The sequence below is a fragment of the Marmota flaviventris genome, chromosome 9 (assembly GCF_047511675.1).
Source record: "Marmota flaviventris isolate mMarFla1 chromosome 9, mMarFla1.hap1, whole genome shotgun sequence".
Taxonomy (NCBI): domain Eukaryota; kingdom Metazoa; phylum Chordata; class Mammalia; order Rodentia; family Sciuridae; genus Marmota; species Marmota flaviventris.
In genome coordinates, this window is record NC_092506.1 from 59790911 (window position 1) to 59805893 (window position 14983).

At 39.2% G+C, this 14983-nt stretch overlaps 1 protein-coding gene across 3 annotated transcripts; it reads left to right on the forward strand.

Moving 5' to 3' along the window:
• The first annotated feature begins 495 nt into the window (after nt 1-495).
• Trim68 (tripartite motif containing 68) lies at nt 496-13501 on the forward strand. Of its 3 annotated transcripts, none has more exons than XM_071616431.1 (7): nt 496-587; nt 3418-3900; nt 5571-5666; nt 6764-7024; nt 7478-7500; nt 8045-8145; nt 8328-13501. In XM_071616431.1, exons 2-7 carry the CDS (start codon nt 3475-3477, stop codon nt 8876-8878), a joined length of 1458 nt encoding a protein of 485 aa, XP_071472532.1. In that variant the 5' UTR covers nt 496-587; nt 3418-3474; the 3' UTR covers nt 8879-13501. The 3 variants fall into 3 exon arrangements, with proteins under 3 accessions (XP_071472532.1, XP_071472533.1, XP_071472534.1); XM_071616432.1 differs by having other exon boundaries at nt 6839-7024; XM_071616433.1 differs by lacking the exons at nt 496-587; nt 3418-3900 and adding an exon at nt 3942-4041.
• Nucleotides 13502-14983: the final 1482 nt, after the last annotated feature.

Genomic DNA, 14983 nt, shown 5'->3' on the forward strand with positions numbered 1-14983 from the left:
GGAGGGTTTTTAAATAAAGAACCCAGCATGTGACTCAGGAGCTATGAGAGGTTGCAGATCTTGCAGGGAACTTCAGAGTCCACTAAATATGTGTACCCAGCCCTGTGCTAGATTGAGTCACAAAACCAGATCTGCCTGATCTCATAGGCTGCTCAGTTTAACATGAAAAACCGGCAAATGAACTGGGCGTCTCTTAATGCAGAACCTGGACCTTCGTTGGATGATCTCAATCCTATGATAAGTCCTGGAAGACTTTTTTTTTTTTTTTTTTTTTAGTAAACCTTGTAAGTGGCTCTGAGTGAGGAATGTGGCCGGGAAAACTGTGGAGATAGACACGCCTAGAGGCGGCCACAACTCCGGTTCCCAGCTCCAATAGGCTAGGATTCTCAGATTCCTGTCTGTGATTGGTTGCTCCTGAGGAAGCGTCACCAGCCGGGCGGAGCCGGCGCCTGGACCCTCCCTGCTCTCATTGGCACTGGCTTTCAGGGTCGGGCCCACTGCGCTGTGGAGTGCCACCCGGGAGCTGTGGATCGCCTAGGCTTGGTCGCGGGGTTCAAGTCCCTGAACCTAGGGCGCTGGACGGGCGGGTAAGTACTGAGTCTAAGTCCTGCACTGGTGCGGGACGGGTCCCTTCTCACGCAACGGACACTGGGCAGCCGGACCTGGACATTTCCACTTTCGATTTATCCTGCGAAACGCTCATCCAGGTGAAGGAGGGAGGTGGGTAGACAACCGTGCCCCTTTTGAAGTCAGGAATCCTGCAAGCTCACCTTAGTCAGCCCCCAACACCCAGCTGCCCTCGGGACCTGCCCAGCGCCCTAAAGCCAGAAGATTACTGTACCCCACTGCTCCTCAACCCCGAGGTTCCCGCCTTCCCCTCTCCCTTCTCCCACTGGCCTTCTGCCTCAAAAATCTTTTCCAGTCTCTGTCCCCTCCCCTCAAATGTCTTCTCAGACCTGTGTCCTACTCTGCCAGAGGCACAATTGTAACAACTAAACGTTTAATTATTTAATTTGTCGAAGTATTTTATGTACAATAAAAAAATAAAACATCTTCTACCGAAGAGCAATAATTATCCATCCCTAAATCTTTGCAGAGGTCACCACTATTAATGTTTCCACGTTATATCTTTTTATGACTTTAAGTCAAAATAATATGCTTTCCACTCATCTCATTTCTTGATTTATTTTGATATTTATTTGCCTCAATTTCCTACTGTCACTGTCTTCTCAATTTTCAGTTGCTATTTCAGTTTTTCTGTTAACCTTTCTAGCTCTAAATAATAGATGTCAACCTCTTTTTCATGTTCTGTCAGCTTCAGGCAGTGCCATTTAGTGTCGCCCCCTCCACTGGCTTAGATGAGGATTTAATATTTGCTCTACTTCTAACCTACTATCAGCTGAACTTCAACAGTTACATTTAATTCTCATGCATTCAACAATATTAAGCACTGTTCTTGGCACTGGAAAAATAGTAGTGAACAAAACAGACAATATCCCTATTCACATAAAACCTTTAGTGTACAAAGTAAGACAGTCAATAAATATTTGACAATGATGTTAAGAGTAGGATCATGAAGACATCATTCCAGCTAGGAGAACAGCATGAACCCAAATCACTAATAATGAACGGACATGGAATCTGCAGGACAGTATGGAAGTTTATCCATTTGCTGTCCTGCCACTGGTGCTGTTTTAAGATTGAGGGAAGAGCATTTTCCACAGGATCCCTTTGATACAGCTTGTTTTGAGCTGGAACTGAGAAGCTCTTGAGTTGGTTAGTAGTTTAGCAAAACTGGATTCCATAGTTTGGTACCGATAGTGGATGAAGAAAAAGCAGGAGACAGGAAGATATGACCTGCTGATATCTTCTAACAGAGTCCTGCATGATTTACTAACCTGCTTCATCCAGGAAGCCCTCCTGGATGAGCCTGAACCACAGTGATTTCTCTCTTTTGTCTTGAATTTGTATTATACCTTGTAATCAGAGAGGTTAGGTAATTTGCCTAAAATAGAATAGTGGAACCCTGGGTCAACCATCTGTAAAATGAGAACAATAATGATTTCTATCTAGAGTTGTGAAATAAACAGTTAATCTGTGTAAAGTGCACAGAACAGTACCTGGAACATAGTGTAAGTGTTCAAGGAGTACTTGCTATTATTATTAATTTATGCTCTCAATTACCTATAATTATAAAAGCATTTTTCATTTAGAAACTATTTTTTTCCAGATGTGGTGGCACACTCCTGTAATCCCAGCAGCTCAGGAGGCTGAGGCTGGAGGATCACAGGTTCAAAGCCAGCCTTATTAGCAAAGGTGTAAACAACCTAGTGAGACCGTGTCTCAAAATAAAAGGGGCTGGAAATTTGCCTCAGTGGTTAAGCTCCTTTGGGTTCAATTCCTGGTACAAAAAAAAAAAAAAAAAACTACTCTATGCTAAGCTGGTTTATTCAACAAATATTTATTGGGCAATATCTACATGGCAGGTACCATTTAGGTGCATAAACCAGCATGATCCTTCCTTTTACAGATTTTATCGCATAACACAAACTTGAGCCAAGAGCCTACCATTGACCATGCAAGTTCCATATCCATATGTGGCCCTGGCAAAAATCTCAGGGTTTGGTTTTGTTTTTTTTGTTTGTTTATTTTTTTCCTGTAATGATGGCTTTATCAGTCTACTGTCATGTATAGCTAATTAAAACAAATTAAAGAGTTATAAAAAACAAAAGGTTGAGTCTTGGCGTGTTAGTGAATGAAAAGGTATGTTAGTGCAGGGATTCACAGGGCAGAAGGAAAGAACTGCTGTTTTTCTTATATATTTTTTAAATATATATTTTTTAAATATTTATTTTTTAATTGTAGTTGGACACAATACCTTTATTTTATTTATTTTTATGTGGTGCTGAGGATCAAACCCAGGGCCTCTCACAGTGTGCAGCATAAGAAAACAAATTATGCATAAAAGCGATGGGCTTCCAACATAGGCCTTTTGCACCTTGAAGTATATAAATGTACACACAGACAGACCAGAGTGAGGCTGGAAGTATTTATGACCTTACTCTGACAACTGAAATACCACATGTTATGTGTTCTTACCCAACTTCAAGAGAAACTGCTGCTGTATAGAGCATGACTGCAGTGAGATGGTCTAATAGTACAAAACCCAGAGAAGAACCAAAGTTGATCAAATGAACGAAAACTGAGAACTCAAAAATTCCATCAGCTTAGACATCCCTACCTATCCCTAATGTGATATGAGTAATGTGGCCTAGTCAGAACTTCAGCTGAGAAGTTAAATAAAGTCAGTAAAGGATCCAAAGGAAAGAGATCTTTTTTGGTCACTTATCATTTTTATTGATCTCTCTGTTCTTCTTTTACCTTTTTCTCTTAATTGTTTTTCTTTTATTCTTGTAGGTTTCAGTATTTCTCCCTAGTTTTATTCATAGTCTGAGGAGGACATGAGAAGGAACCATGGATCTCGTAGCCTTGGTGGAAGCCATTATGGAAGAAGTGGCCTGTCCCATCTGCATGAGCTTTCTGAAAGAGCCTGTGAGCATTGACTGTGGCCACACCTTCTGCCATAGCTGTCTCTTTGGACTCTGGCAAGTCCCAGCAGAATCTGAGAACTGGGGTTACACCTGTCCCCTTTGTCGAGCTCCTGTCCAGCTAAGAAACCTGCGTCCTAATTGGCAGCTGGCCAGTGTTGCAGAAAAAGTTCGTTTGTTACAGCTTTGTCCAGGAATGGAGCTGAAAGGCGATGTGTGTGAGCTCCACAGGAAAGAGATAAAAATGTTCTGCAAAGAGGATGGACTGATGATGTGTGAGGCCTGCAGCCAGTCCCCAGAGCATGAAGCCCACAGTGTCCTGCCCATGGAGGATGTTGCCTGGGAGTACAAGGTGGGAGATAGAGCCTGGCCATTCCATATCACAGATCTGACTGGCCCCTCATTTGGCCATCTCCACAACGAGGGCCAGCCCAAGAGACTGAGAGCCAATTCCTTTGGCTCCTGACATCCACCCACAGTTCCCTAGAATCTGGTACATTGAACTTTCCTTGTATTCATGAACTTCTTTGATTTTCTTCCCTCCCACTTCTTCCACTTCCTACCCCAAGCCCAACATGGCTTAATGTCCAAACAAGTATATTTTCAATACTGATAGTTTGAAGGATACCTTTAACTTCATTTCTGTGTGGCTTGGGTGAGTTTAGATAGGAGGCTGTTATTTAGTAGTCACAGCTACAGTTATCAGAATCTGTAAACTTCTAGCAGTGCCACAAGAAATCACTTGAAATTGAGTGAATCACTTTAACTCCTTCATTTTATAGACAAAAATGAAGCTTAGAAATTTAGGATCTTAATAGTTGATTTTAGCTGAAAAGAACCATGATAAGACACTTAGAACGGATTTGCCAGTGCCAGTTTTGGTTTAAGCACTTAATATGTATTAATGCTCACAGCATCTGTTTTCAGATCCTTTCTGACTTGAAGTTAGTTAAAGGAAGATCAAAGGCTAATCTTAGGTTTTTTGCTCTTTGGCCAGGATTCTTTCTCATTTCCCAGCTCCTATTGTTTACTTATGTATGGGGCTGGAGTCACCTCTGTCACATCTGCTCCTTTTTTGTAGGCACCCTTGTCAGCTTCCAGCCTTCAGGCTGCTCCTTGCTCTTCTCTCAGGCCTATGCTGAGGATTCTTTATCAGAACCATTTATTTTTTTTCTATCTGGGAAGAATTTCTAAAACATCAGAAGTATATACTTTCTTTTCCTTTTTCTTTCTTTTTGAGAATATTAGCATAGGGATGAGGTATAACATTATAACATAGGAATTAAGAGCTGAGCTAAATCCCAGCCCAGCCATTTATTAGCTGGATGACTTTGGATTAACCTCAGTTTTCTTATTTATAAAATGGGGATAATGCCAAAGTATTAGTGCATGTTTGGTGCTTAAGCCATATGTGGCATTTGGTAAATCTTTAACAAAATCATCAGAATTTAAACTCATATTAAAATACTTAATTCTTTCCAGTAGAAATCCCTTGTATTTCTGTTCTAAGAAAGTGCTTCTTGCCCTTTATGTGCATACAAATCACTCAGAGATCTTGCTGAAATTCAGATTCCCATTTGAAAGGTATGTGATGCAGCACAAGAGTCTGCATTTCTAACAACCATCCAAGGAATGCTGGTATTGTTGACTCTGGATCACACTTTGAGTAGCAGGGTTCTGGGATACCATAGAATAACAAAACAGATAAGAATAAAATTAGGCATGAACAGGAAAATCCAGTATTTTTTTTCTAGAAAAGTTATAATGGGCCTTTTCTTCTACTTTACAGACACTTAGGCATTGTGGGAATTGAAGTGATTTTTAGCTCAGAGAGCTACACTGCATGTCATCTGGCCAAGTCCACTCCTTCTATGGCATTCCTTTTTCTCCCAGCATCTATTCAGATTCTTGTTGTCTGAGGTTCACTGGTTTTCCCATTACCTTCCAGTGTTAAAAAGCTTTTTTTTTTTTTTTAAATCAGTGTGAGGTGGCTTTAACAGTTTCTTTATTTATCTCTTACAGTGGAAGCTCCACGAGGCTCTGGAACATCTGAGGAAAGAACAAGAGGAGGCCTGGAACCTGGCAGTTAGTGAGAAGAAACGAACTGCCCATTGGAAGGTAGGTTGCTGTCATCCCCATGTTGTTCTGGAGCTGGCTGTGGTAGCTTCTCATCTTTGTGTAGCAGAATGTGGGGCTTGAAGTCAGAGAGCCTGGAGTCCCAATACCAGCTTTCCGTTTACCTCAGGCCATAGGCTTTTCCACCCATTGCTTGATTATGATTAGGGATACCTCTGATCTCATGCCCTCATATATTAGAAAGGAAAAGTATGTGCCTTATATACATGATAGCTCATGGTAGTGTGGCTTGTCTAATGCTAGTAAATCATAGTTTCCATTTCACTTTCCCAGTTAAAGAATAGTTGCTATGAGTTCAATTATTAAAATATCAGAAAATAATCTCTGTCATACACTTGAAGCTGATAAATATGAAACTGTCAGAAAGGTTGATCAAGAAAGTGATCTAAAGTAGTACATTGAACAGGTATAACACCAGCAAGAGGAAACACCATCTATCCGTATAGTTCATTTACACTGCTTTAGCAAGTATATCTGGTTATTATTCTGAAAATGGAAAATATTCTAGCTCTTATGGTACTAGTATTGTATCATGGATCCTACTGGGGTCAATAATAGTGGTACAGGTTGAATACCCCTTATCTAAAAAATCTGAAATCCAAAGTGTACTAATATCCAAAATTTTTTGAACACCAACATGATGGATTGCATTCAAAACATAAGAACATTAAAAATTATTATATAAAATTACCTTCATGCTATGTGTATAAGGTATATATGAGACATAAATGAATGTTTTTGTTTAAATTTGGGTCCAATTCCCAAAATATCACTTTACATATAAGAAAATACTCCAAAATTCAAAAAGATCCCAAATCTAAAACACCTTTGTACCAGGTACCAGGTATTTCAGATAAAGGATATTCAACATATAAAAGAGACCCAGAAGAATGCCCTTAAGCTGTGGAAGAATAAAGGTAGGAACAGTTAGTATCCTTTATCTTTGTCTCTACGGTGCCTAGTACATGGTTGTACCAAACATTCCACAGTATATGCATACACACCTGTCAGTGTCCCCAATTCAGAGTGACCCTTATACCAAAAAAATAGCAGTGCTGATTCCAATCTTGGCTCCATAGATACAGGTGGAAATCCGAAAGCGAAGTATCATGTGGGAGTTTGAGAAGTATCGTCAATTACTAAATAATCAACAGCCACCAGGTCGGCAGCTAGAGGTGGAGGAAGCTGCAGCTCTGGCCAGTCTAGAACAGGAGAAAGAAGAGACTGTGCATAAGCTGGAATTGAGTTACAAGGAGCTCAGCCAGCAGAGCCAGGTCTTATGGAAGATGGTTGCAGAGTTGGAAGAGAGGTATCAGAGACCTGTCCGTTGGATGCTGCAGGTGAGTACCACCTTTTCTTGGGAGGCCTAAGTGAGAGCAGAAGATAGACTGAGATTCCAGGAGAGAGGATTAGCTGATCTTCCATGCAGCCTGTCAGCACTCTGCCTGCCAGTTAGGGACTCTGTGTGTCTCTAACTAATACATGCTGTTCTCCTTTCCCTGATTAGGTGGTAGTTCCATAGACCAGCTCATTCTCCAAACCAGGAATAGGTCAGCAGGTACTCAGGCAGCTTGGCATCATTCCAGTTCCTGCCCTCCACACTGGGAATCTTGGATGGAGCCTAATGTTGGCCAATGCAGCCAACTCTGCTCTGCTGCCCTCTCACAGGTTCTCCTGCTATAGCACTGCTCAGCTTTTCTCCATTTCACTCTGAGAAACCCCTTCCAGAGTTCAGTGTTTTGTCTGTTCCCTCCAAAGCACTCATGTGTTGCATTTTTTTTTTCTCCTTCTAGGGTATTCAGGAAATCTTAAACAGGTATGTTCCCATCCTTGGAGCCTCTAGGCAGCCTTGTAGGGGATAGAGAAGCCAGACCCACAAATGGGAAAAGAAAATGATGCAACAGAAAGTAGACAGTGATCCATAATCTCTTCCGTCTTCCCTTATATTGGCTAAAGAAAAATTGTTGATATTTCCTTTTTCTTCTTGGTACTTGATCGAATTTATTTCAGGTATTACCAATGAGAATTTTAGGTAAAGTTTATAAAATATGTGGTTTCCAATAAATCACCCAAGGGCAGGGAAAGACTGCATAGAGGTTCCAGCCTTTCTCCTTTGCAGGACACTTTTTCCTCTTCTGGTACCAAATACATACCTAAACTTTTCCACAGCATGGAGATCTGAGAGTTCTCATTTCTATGTCATAATTTGAGAGTCAGCCAAATCATCATCACATCTCTGCTTTGCTAAGGAGGGGCACCTTGCTGACTGTCCCTGGCCATGCCCTTCTTCCATATTCTAAGGAAAGGCTCATATGGCAGAGCCAGAATTCTTGGCCCCAACATTAGCCCTCCTCTACCAGGAGCAAGTCTTGGAGCCTGCAGCAGCCAGAACCAGTCTCCCTGGAACTGAAGACAGATTGCCGTGTCCTGGGGCTGAGAGAAATCCTGAAGACATATGCAGGTAATGGGTGCTGGGATGATTGCGATAGCAGTTTGAGGGATCCCTCCCTCCTACAGAAGTGAAATAACTCATTGCCCTCTAGATGCCCATCAGTGAGAAATCTGTGGCTGGATTTATCAGAGAAATCTCCCTGGTGGCCCTTGCTCTATATTAGTGTTACCAACCAGGATCTTTTTCCCTAGCTGATGTGCGCCTGGATCCAGATACTGCTTATTCCCGACTGATCGTGTCAGAGGACAGAAAATGTGTGCACTATGGAGAAATTCAACAGAAACTCCCTGACAATCCTGAAAGATTTTACCGCTATAATATTGTCCTTGGCAGCCAGTGCATCTCCTCAGGCCGGCACTACTGGGAGGTAGAGGTGGGAGACAGGTCTGAATGGGGTCTTGGAGTGTGTACAGAAAATGTAGACCGGAAGGAGGTAGTCTATTTATCCCCCCAGTATGGATTCTGGGTGATAAGGCTGAGGAAGGGAACTGAGTACCGGGCAGGCACTGATAAATACCTGCTTCTGTCCTTGCCAGTTCCTCCTCGCCGCGTGGGGGTCTTCCTAGATTATGAGGCCCATGATATCTCCTTCTATAATGTGACTGACAATGGCTCCCACATTTTCACTTTCCCCCCTCATCCCTTCCCTGGACGCCTCCTGCCCTATTTTAGTCCTTGCTACAGCATTGGTGCAAACAACACTGCTCCTCTGACCATCTGCTCCCTGGATGGTGAGAACTAGTAGAGCCACTGTCTACCCTAGAGCCCTTGGAATTTGGCCTGGCCCACAGGGGTGTTGGAGGATCCTGCCACTGAGAAGTGTCCCCTTGAACCAAGCCTAGAATCCAAGGACTCCTCTGCCCAACCCTGTGGTCTCTTGGTACTGGGCCAAAGTTGATCACTAAACCACTCATGTGAAAGAGTGGAGTGTCAGTCAGATGATCACTGTGATCCATGAGGGAAAAGTAGCATGGCCAATGGTGAGGCTCAGCAGTGCTCAGATACTTTGTTGGTGTAAGGATCAGGACTTTGTCAATTCTGTAGCTCACAACCCTCTTGCCTGGTCTCTGTCAAATGCCATAGTTAAGTCAGTGAGCATGACAAAGTGGTTCCAATCTCAGGAAACCTTTTAAACAGGGTTTACCATTGAGCCTAAAGAATAATGTCCCATTGCCATCCCCCTCCTGAGCATGAGCTGAGCAAATCATTGTCCCTCAGATTCTTAGCCCTGCCTTTTTCTCTAAATGGCAGTATCAGAAAACCTATGAGCCTTAGTGTTTTATTTTCACTTTGTAGATGAGAAAACTGAAATGGCCTTGAAGCAAGTTATTTCTTACGAAGCTATAAATAATTTATTTAAAATATTTTTTTAGTTGTAGATGGAAACACAATATTTTTATTTATTTTTATGTGGTGTTGAGGATTGAACCCAGTGCCTCACACATGAGAAGCAAGCACTTTACCACTGAGCTACAGCCCCAGCCCTACAAATAATTTTTAAATCACTTTAAAAATTATAAAGTTATTTTTCACATACAAATGAAACAAGTGACAAACTCACTTCTAAGGTCACTTGTCATCATATCATTCACTACATTTGGGTCTGAAAATTCTCACATATTTGAGAAGTATTAAGTGTCCTTATTGGAAAATGGGCATAATTTGGCTCAAAACAACTTATTTGCCTACTCCATAGGGTAGCTGTAAAGATCCCAGATCCCAGTCATGCCATTGTTCCTTTCTCAGGGATAAAGGAAGGCAAACTATGGATTTGGCATGTGGTGACCTTCTCACCTGCCTGTGGTGCAGTCAGCATCTACATAGCAGTGCCTTTGTTTCTGAGGACTTCTTGTGACACTCTGTAGCCATTTAGAGAGAAAGGTACCATGTCTGTGTTTGTCTTTGGAATAGAGTAGGGTCTGCGACCTCAGCTTACAAAATAAAGATAATGAAAAGAAAAAGGAAACAAAACAAGAAAAAAGGAAGGAAACCTCATCTACCAGCGAGTTAGGCTAAAATTTGGATCTTTCGATGTCATCAAGGGAATCTTCATTCTTCTTTTTACTTCCATTGTATTCTTTCTTTTCTCTGAATCTATAGGGGAGGGAAATGTGCAGAGAAAGAACAGGACTAGACACAAAAAGTGAGTTTGAGATCAGATATTATAATGAAAGGGAATTAAGACCACATATTGGTCTTAGACCTTAGAGAGATTATTGTTAGCCTTAGAGAGAAAGGTTGACTTTAGCGGGAAAGGTTGTACAAAAATAGTTCACTACAAGTCATAAGATTATGATGTGGAAGTAACTATGGCTAGAAACAAATTTCAAGGCAAGCCAAGTATTTGAGAATTATTGGCCCTACTGTGAGTGCTACAATGTTTACAAAATTGCATGTTGTCTCTGTGAGGCAATATAACACAACCTCTGGCACAGTTTATCCTTGCATAAAAACCCTTATCTATAGGGTTAATTTAGGATTGGAGAGTAAAATTGATATTACATTTGGTGTACACAGACACATAGCTGCTTCCAGTTGGTCATAATAAGGAATAATAAAAATCACCGTTCTGTGTTAATTGTATTGGTTGTTTACATATGAAGAAGGTCAAACAGGCCACAGTAAAGAAATAAACTAATTCTACCACCATGTGTCCAAGTTGCTTCTCAGGAATTAGGGGAAAAAAGGGGTGAGGGGTGGATATTAATATCAGGAAATGATCTGGTAAGTCAAAGACCTGATCCTGACAAAAGGTTGAGCCGAGTTACATTAGAAGGATCATGTGTGTTTGTGTGGGGACTCCCTGGGAAATAGAATTGAGAAATAGGTTCTTAGAAAGTGCTTCCAGTTATATCCAAGGACACTTAGCAAAAGAAGATGGGGGCAAATCAACGTTGCTTAGAAGGTTCCTAGAAATAAAAAGGATGATTAGGTGATAAATTTATTCAAACCTAGAGTAAATTAAGGAATGAAATGACCTCAAGTGTAATTTACTATCTGGGGTTTGTTGGTTGTTTGCTACAATTTAACATTGATTTGTATGCATTGGCTATTTGTTAAATGAATTAAATAACATTGTTATCTCACATTGTCTAATTTTTAAGACCAGACAAAAAGATAAATTTTTTCATGCATGAAAACCCTTCTCTATAGGGTATTTGCTTATACTTCCTTTTTAAGTATTCCATAAAGATGAGAACCTTATTTGTTTGGTTTAGCATTACAAATCAGTCTAGTACTGTGTGTGTATGTGTGTACACATGTGTGCGCATGCACCTGTGTTTACACATGTGCGTGTTAAATATTTAAATATCTAAGTGAGGTAATTTTTATTCAAGTGCCTAAAATTTAATAAAAATAAGTTCTTCCTGCCTCAAAGAGGTAATAAAAGCTAGATAGTACTCCAAGGAACAGTAAAACTAGATGATAATGATACTTCTGTTCAATACTAATTTGATGGATAATTTCTTTCATTGTAATTCTCAAAAGTGACTTCAACTGGAAAGAGACAAGTAGTTGTAATGGGGGTAAAGTGCCTGCACTGCTCCCTGTTATGCCTAGGTTGACACTTCCAGCTCAGTGTGATCAATCCCTATAATACATGGACTGCTTTTCCCAGCCTTGTTTTACTAATAGACAGGGATGCCATACCTGAGCTTTGAGGAGACACTTGTTAAAATGTAAAAATGTTTGAGTCCTACAAAAGGAGGAGACACCAGGGCAAATTCTTGGGTTTCAAACTCTCCACAGGAAATGCAGTCTACCTTTTTTCAAATAAGATTGATGATCTCTTAAAATCCAAACAGTGTTTACTATGGGTCCCAGACACTAGTTAAATGGGGACACATCACTTCATGCAATGGGACAAGGCAGTGTCTGCATGTACTGTAAGAAGCACAGGATATTCTTGTTTGGAGGTAGCCAGGGCAAGAAACCAGTACACTTTGAGAAGTACATAGCTCAGAAAATATTTGAGTAGCCACATGGGTCACCATAATTTCAGAGAATGCCAACCCGAACGAAACACAAAGCTGTTAGGGCAACCTTCCAGATGGAAATGCTGGGTAGAAATTTCTGTTTTACTTGCAAGTGGGACTGGAACTTTGTTGCTTTACATCATATCATTTAATCCATCACATATTCTTTGATCTAATAAATATATTCAATTCTTCAGGTTGCTTATGCAGAGAGAATAGTATGACTTTCAAAATGAAAATCTTAACTATGGAATAAATTTATAATCTTGTTTCATTCTTGTTTATGGGTTGCAAGAAAAGAGTTTCTTTTCATTGCTCTTTGGTACATTATTATAAGATTTTTAAGAGGCTGGCTTCTATTCTGTTGGTATTAATAAATAGAAAACATCCCTGGTAGGTAAACAAGTCAAATGTTAGTAAATGGATGCTAAGTTATTAAGCAGCAGATCTATTTGAATAGAGTGAACATATTAGTACCAGTTTATGGTACTACAGTTGTAATATGACCTAGAACTGCCTCTTAAAATTGTGGAAATATAAATGTTTTGGGTGCATTTTTAAGTACATGTATTGTGTCAAATGTTGTGTTATGTGCTCTCTATTCACAATTTCACTGAACTTTAAGTACCATCTATAAGTTATCTTTGTTTCCACCATCACTAGAAAAAAAAGTTAAGATTGATGACAGAACCACTTGCTTTCAACACAGTTTCTTCTTGCACTTTGAGTTTTAACGTTACCAGAAATTATTTTTATTAATATTTTCAAATGCACTACAATTGAATATATATGTCTTTTGCATGTGAGGTCTTTTTCCCCCTAAAATATATAGATTACTCAGTTTAACATATTCTTAAAGAGCAAATTAAAAATAGAAATACATGTGGATCCAGGGACCCAGAAAAAGAAAAGTGCCATTTCTTTATATTCTTATATGCTAACCTTTTTATCTAAGTGCATACACCTGAGTGGTGCCATGAGAAGTACCTCTGTTATATTTGATTTCCACCTAGGTGTTTTGAGATTGAGCTACAGAGAGGAGGACTAGTAAGCAAAAATAACAATGTCCAAAGTCAAACTCACATAGACTTGCTCCTGTTGCTTAAAAACAAAAAGATTACCATTGGCACCCTAACTTCAACTAGTTTAACAATAGGGGATAAGTTAAAAACATGTAAGAGTATTTTACAAAACTTGATGATGGAGTGTACCTTGGTATCCAGGGTGAACTGGAATCGGAGAACCGGAGAAACATTCTTATCATCCTAACTACATAAATATCTTACTTGCTATGGTCTGGGTTTCTCTTTTCAATTACATTTGTTGGAAAATGGCCACTGTGATTATTCTCAAGTTTGTATCTCCTCAAATAAACTGGAATCCATTTGTCTGGAGCTTGATTTTTGTCTAGGTGTGAGCATATGACACAACTTGAGTGGACCCAACCACAGGTTCCAAGAAGAGAGTCATATAGAAAAAAATTCTCCCATATAATCACATGAGGAGAGAGACAGTTCTGAGAAAATCAGGCAGGTGAATTTATAGTGGTTGGGCAGAGGGATATATACACAAAATTTTTCAATATACAGAACCATATGTTATAAATGTTGTTGTGTATATTTTCACATGTATATTTATATAAATATTCATATTTATGGATATGTATATTCTAACCCTACCCTCTAACTAGGTCCAAATTCTAACAGAGTAGTCATTAGATGACTTTTATTAAATATCATACATGTTTATATGAATATTCACTTACATTGACATCTACATTTACATTTCTACATATAAATGAGGTATATGTTCACATACAGTCATTTGCATGTTTATACCCTATGAGTAGGCCAAAAACTGTAACTATGCATGTATCATGAAATTCATCCATATATAAGACAAATACTTACACATGTTTTTGTATAGATTTTCACATTTTTCAAACAAAAATGCATGTATGTGGATATGTTTGTTCTCAAGTTTGTATCTCCTCAAATAAACTATCTCCTAACCTTAATGAGTTCAAAACTTAGTACTTAAGCCTGACACAACCCTCACCATGGAATAATTTTTATATAAAAACATATTTCAATACAGATTTATACATGCATTGACATAAGTATTTATATACTCACACATAATTTACCTATATGTTCATAAACATTCATCTGCATAAGCATGCCCTATAATTTATCCAAAGAGTAGCTATGCATCTTATACTAAATTTTTTCATATTCAGTACCACACATTTTAGATGGGGCTGTGGCTCAGCAGTAGAGCTCTCCTCTCACATGTGTGAGGTCCTGGATTCCATCCTCAGCACCACATAAATAAAATTATAAAAAAAAAAGTATTGTGTCCACCTACAACTAATAAAATATTTTTAAAAAGAACCACACATTTTAAATGTTTTTGTCTATATTTTCACAGGTATATTCATAAAAATATTCATATTTATGCATATATATGTTTACACCCTAAACTTAAACCTACCACTACCCTCACCCTTTAACAAGGTCCAAACCCAAACACACAGTAGCCATGAGATGACTTCTAATAAAAATCATGTTTATATGAATATTTATACTTACATTGACATCTACATTTACATTTTCATGAGTAAAATGGCATACATGTTCATATACAGTTATTTGCATATTCACACCCTTTGAATAGAACAAACAGTACCTATACACTTATCACAAAATTTATCTGTATGTAAAAACAAATACATGTTTTTGTATAGATTTTCACACAAAAATTTGTATTTCCAACCCCAAACCTAATGCTACCCCTAAACTTAGTGCTTAAGCCTGATACAACCCCTAAAATGGAAGCCTTTTTATATAAAAATGTACATTTTCAATGCA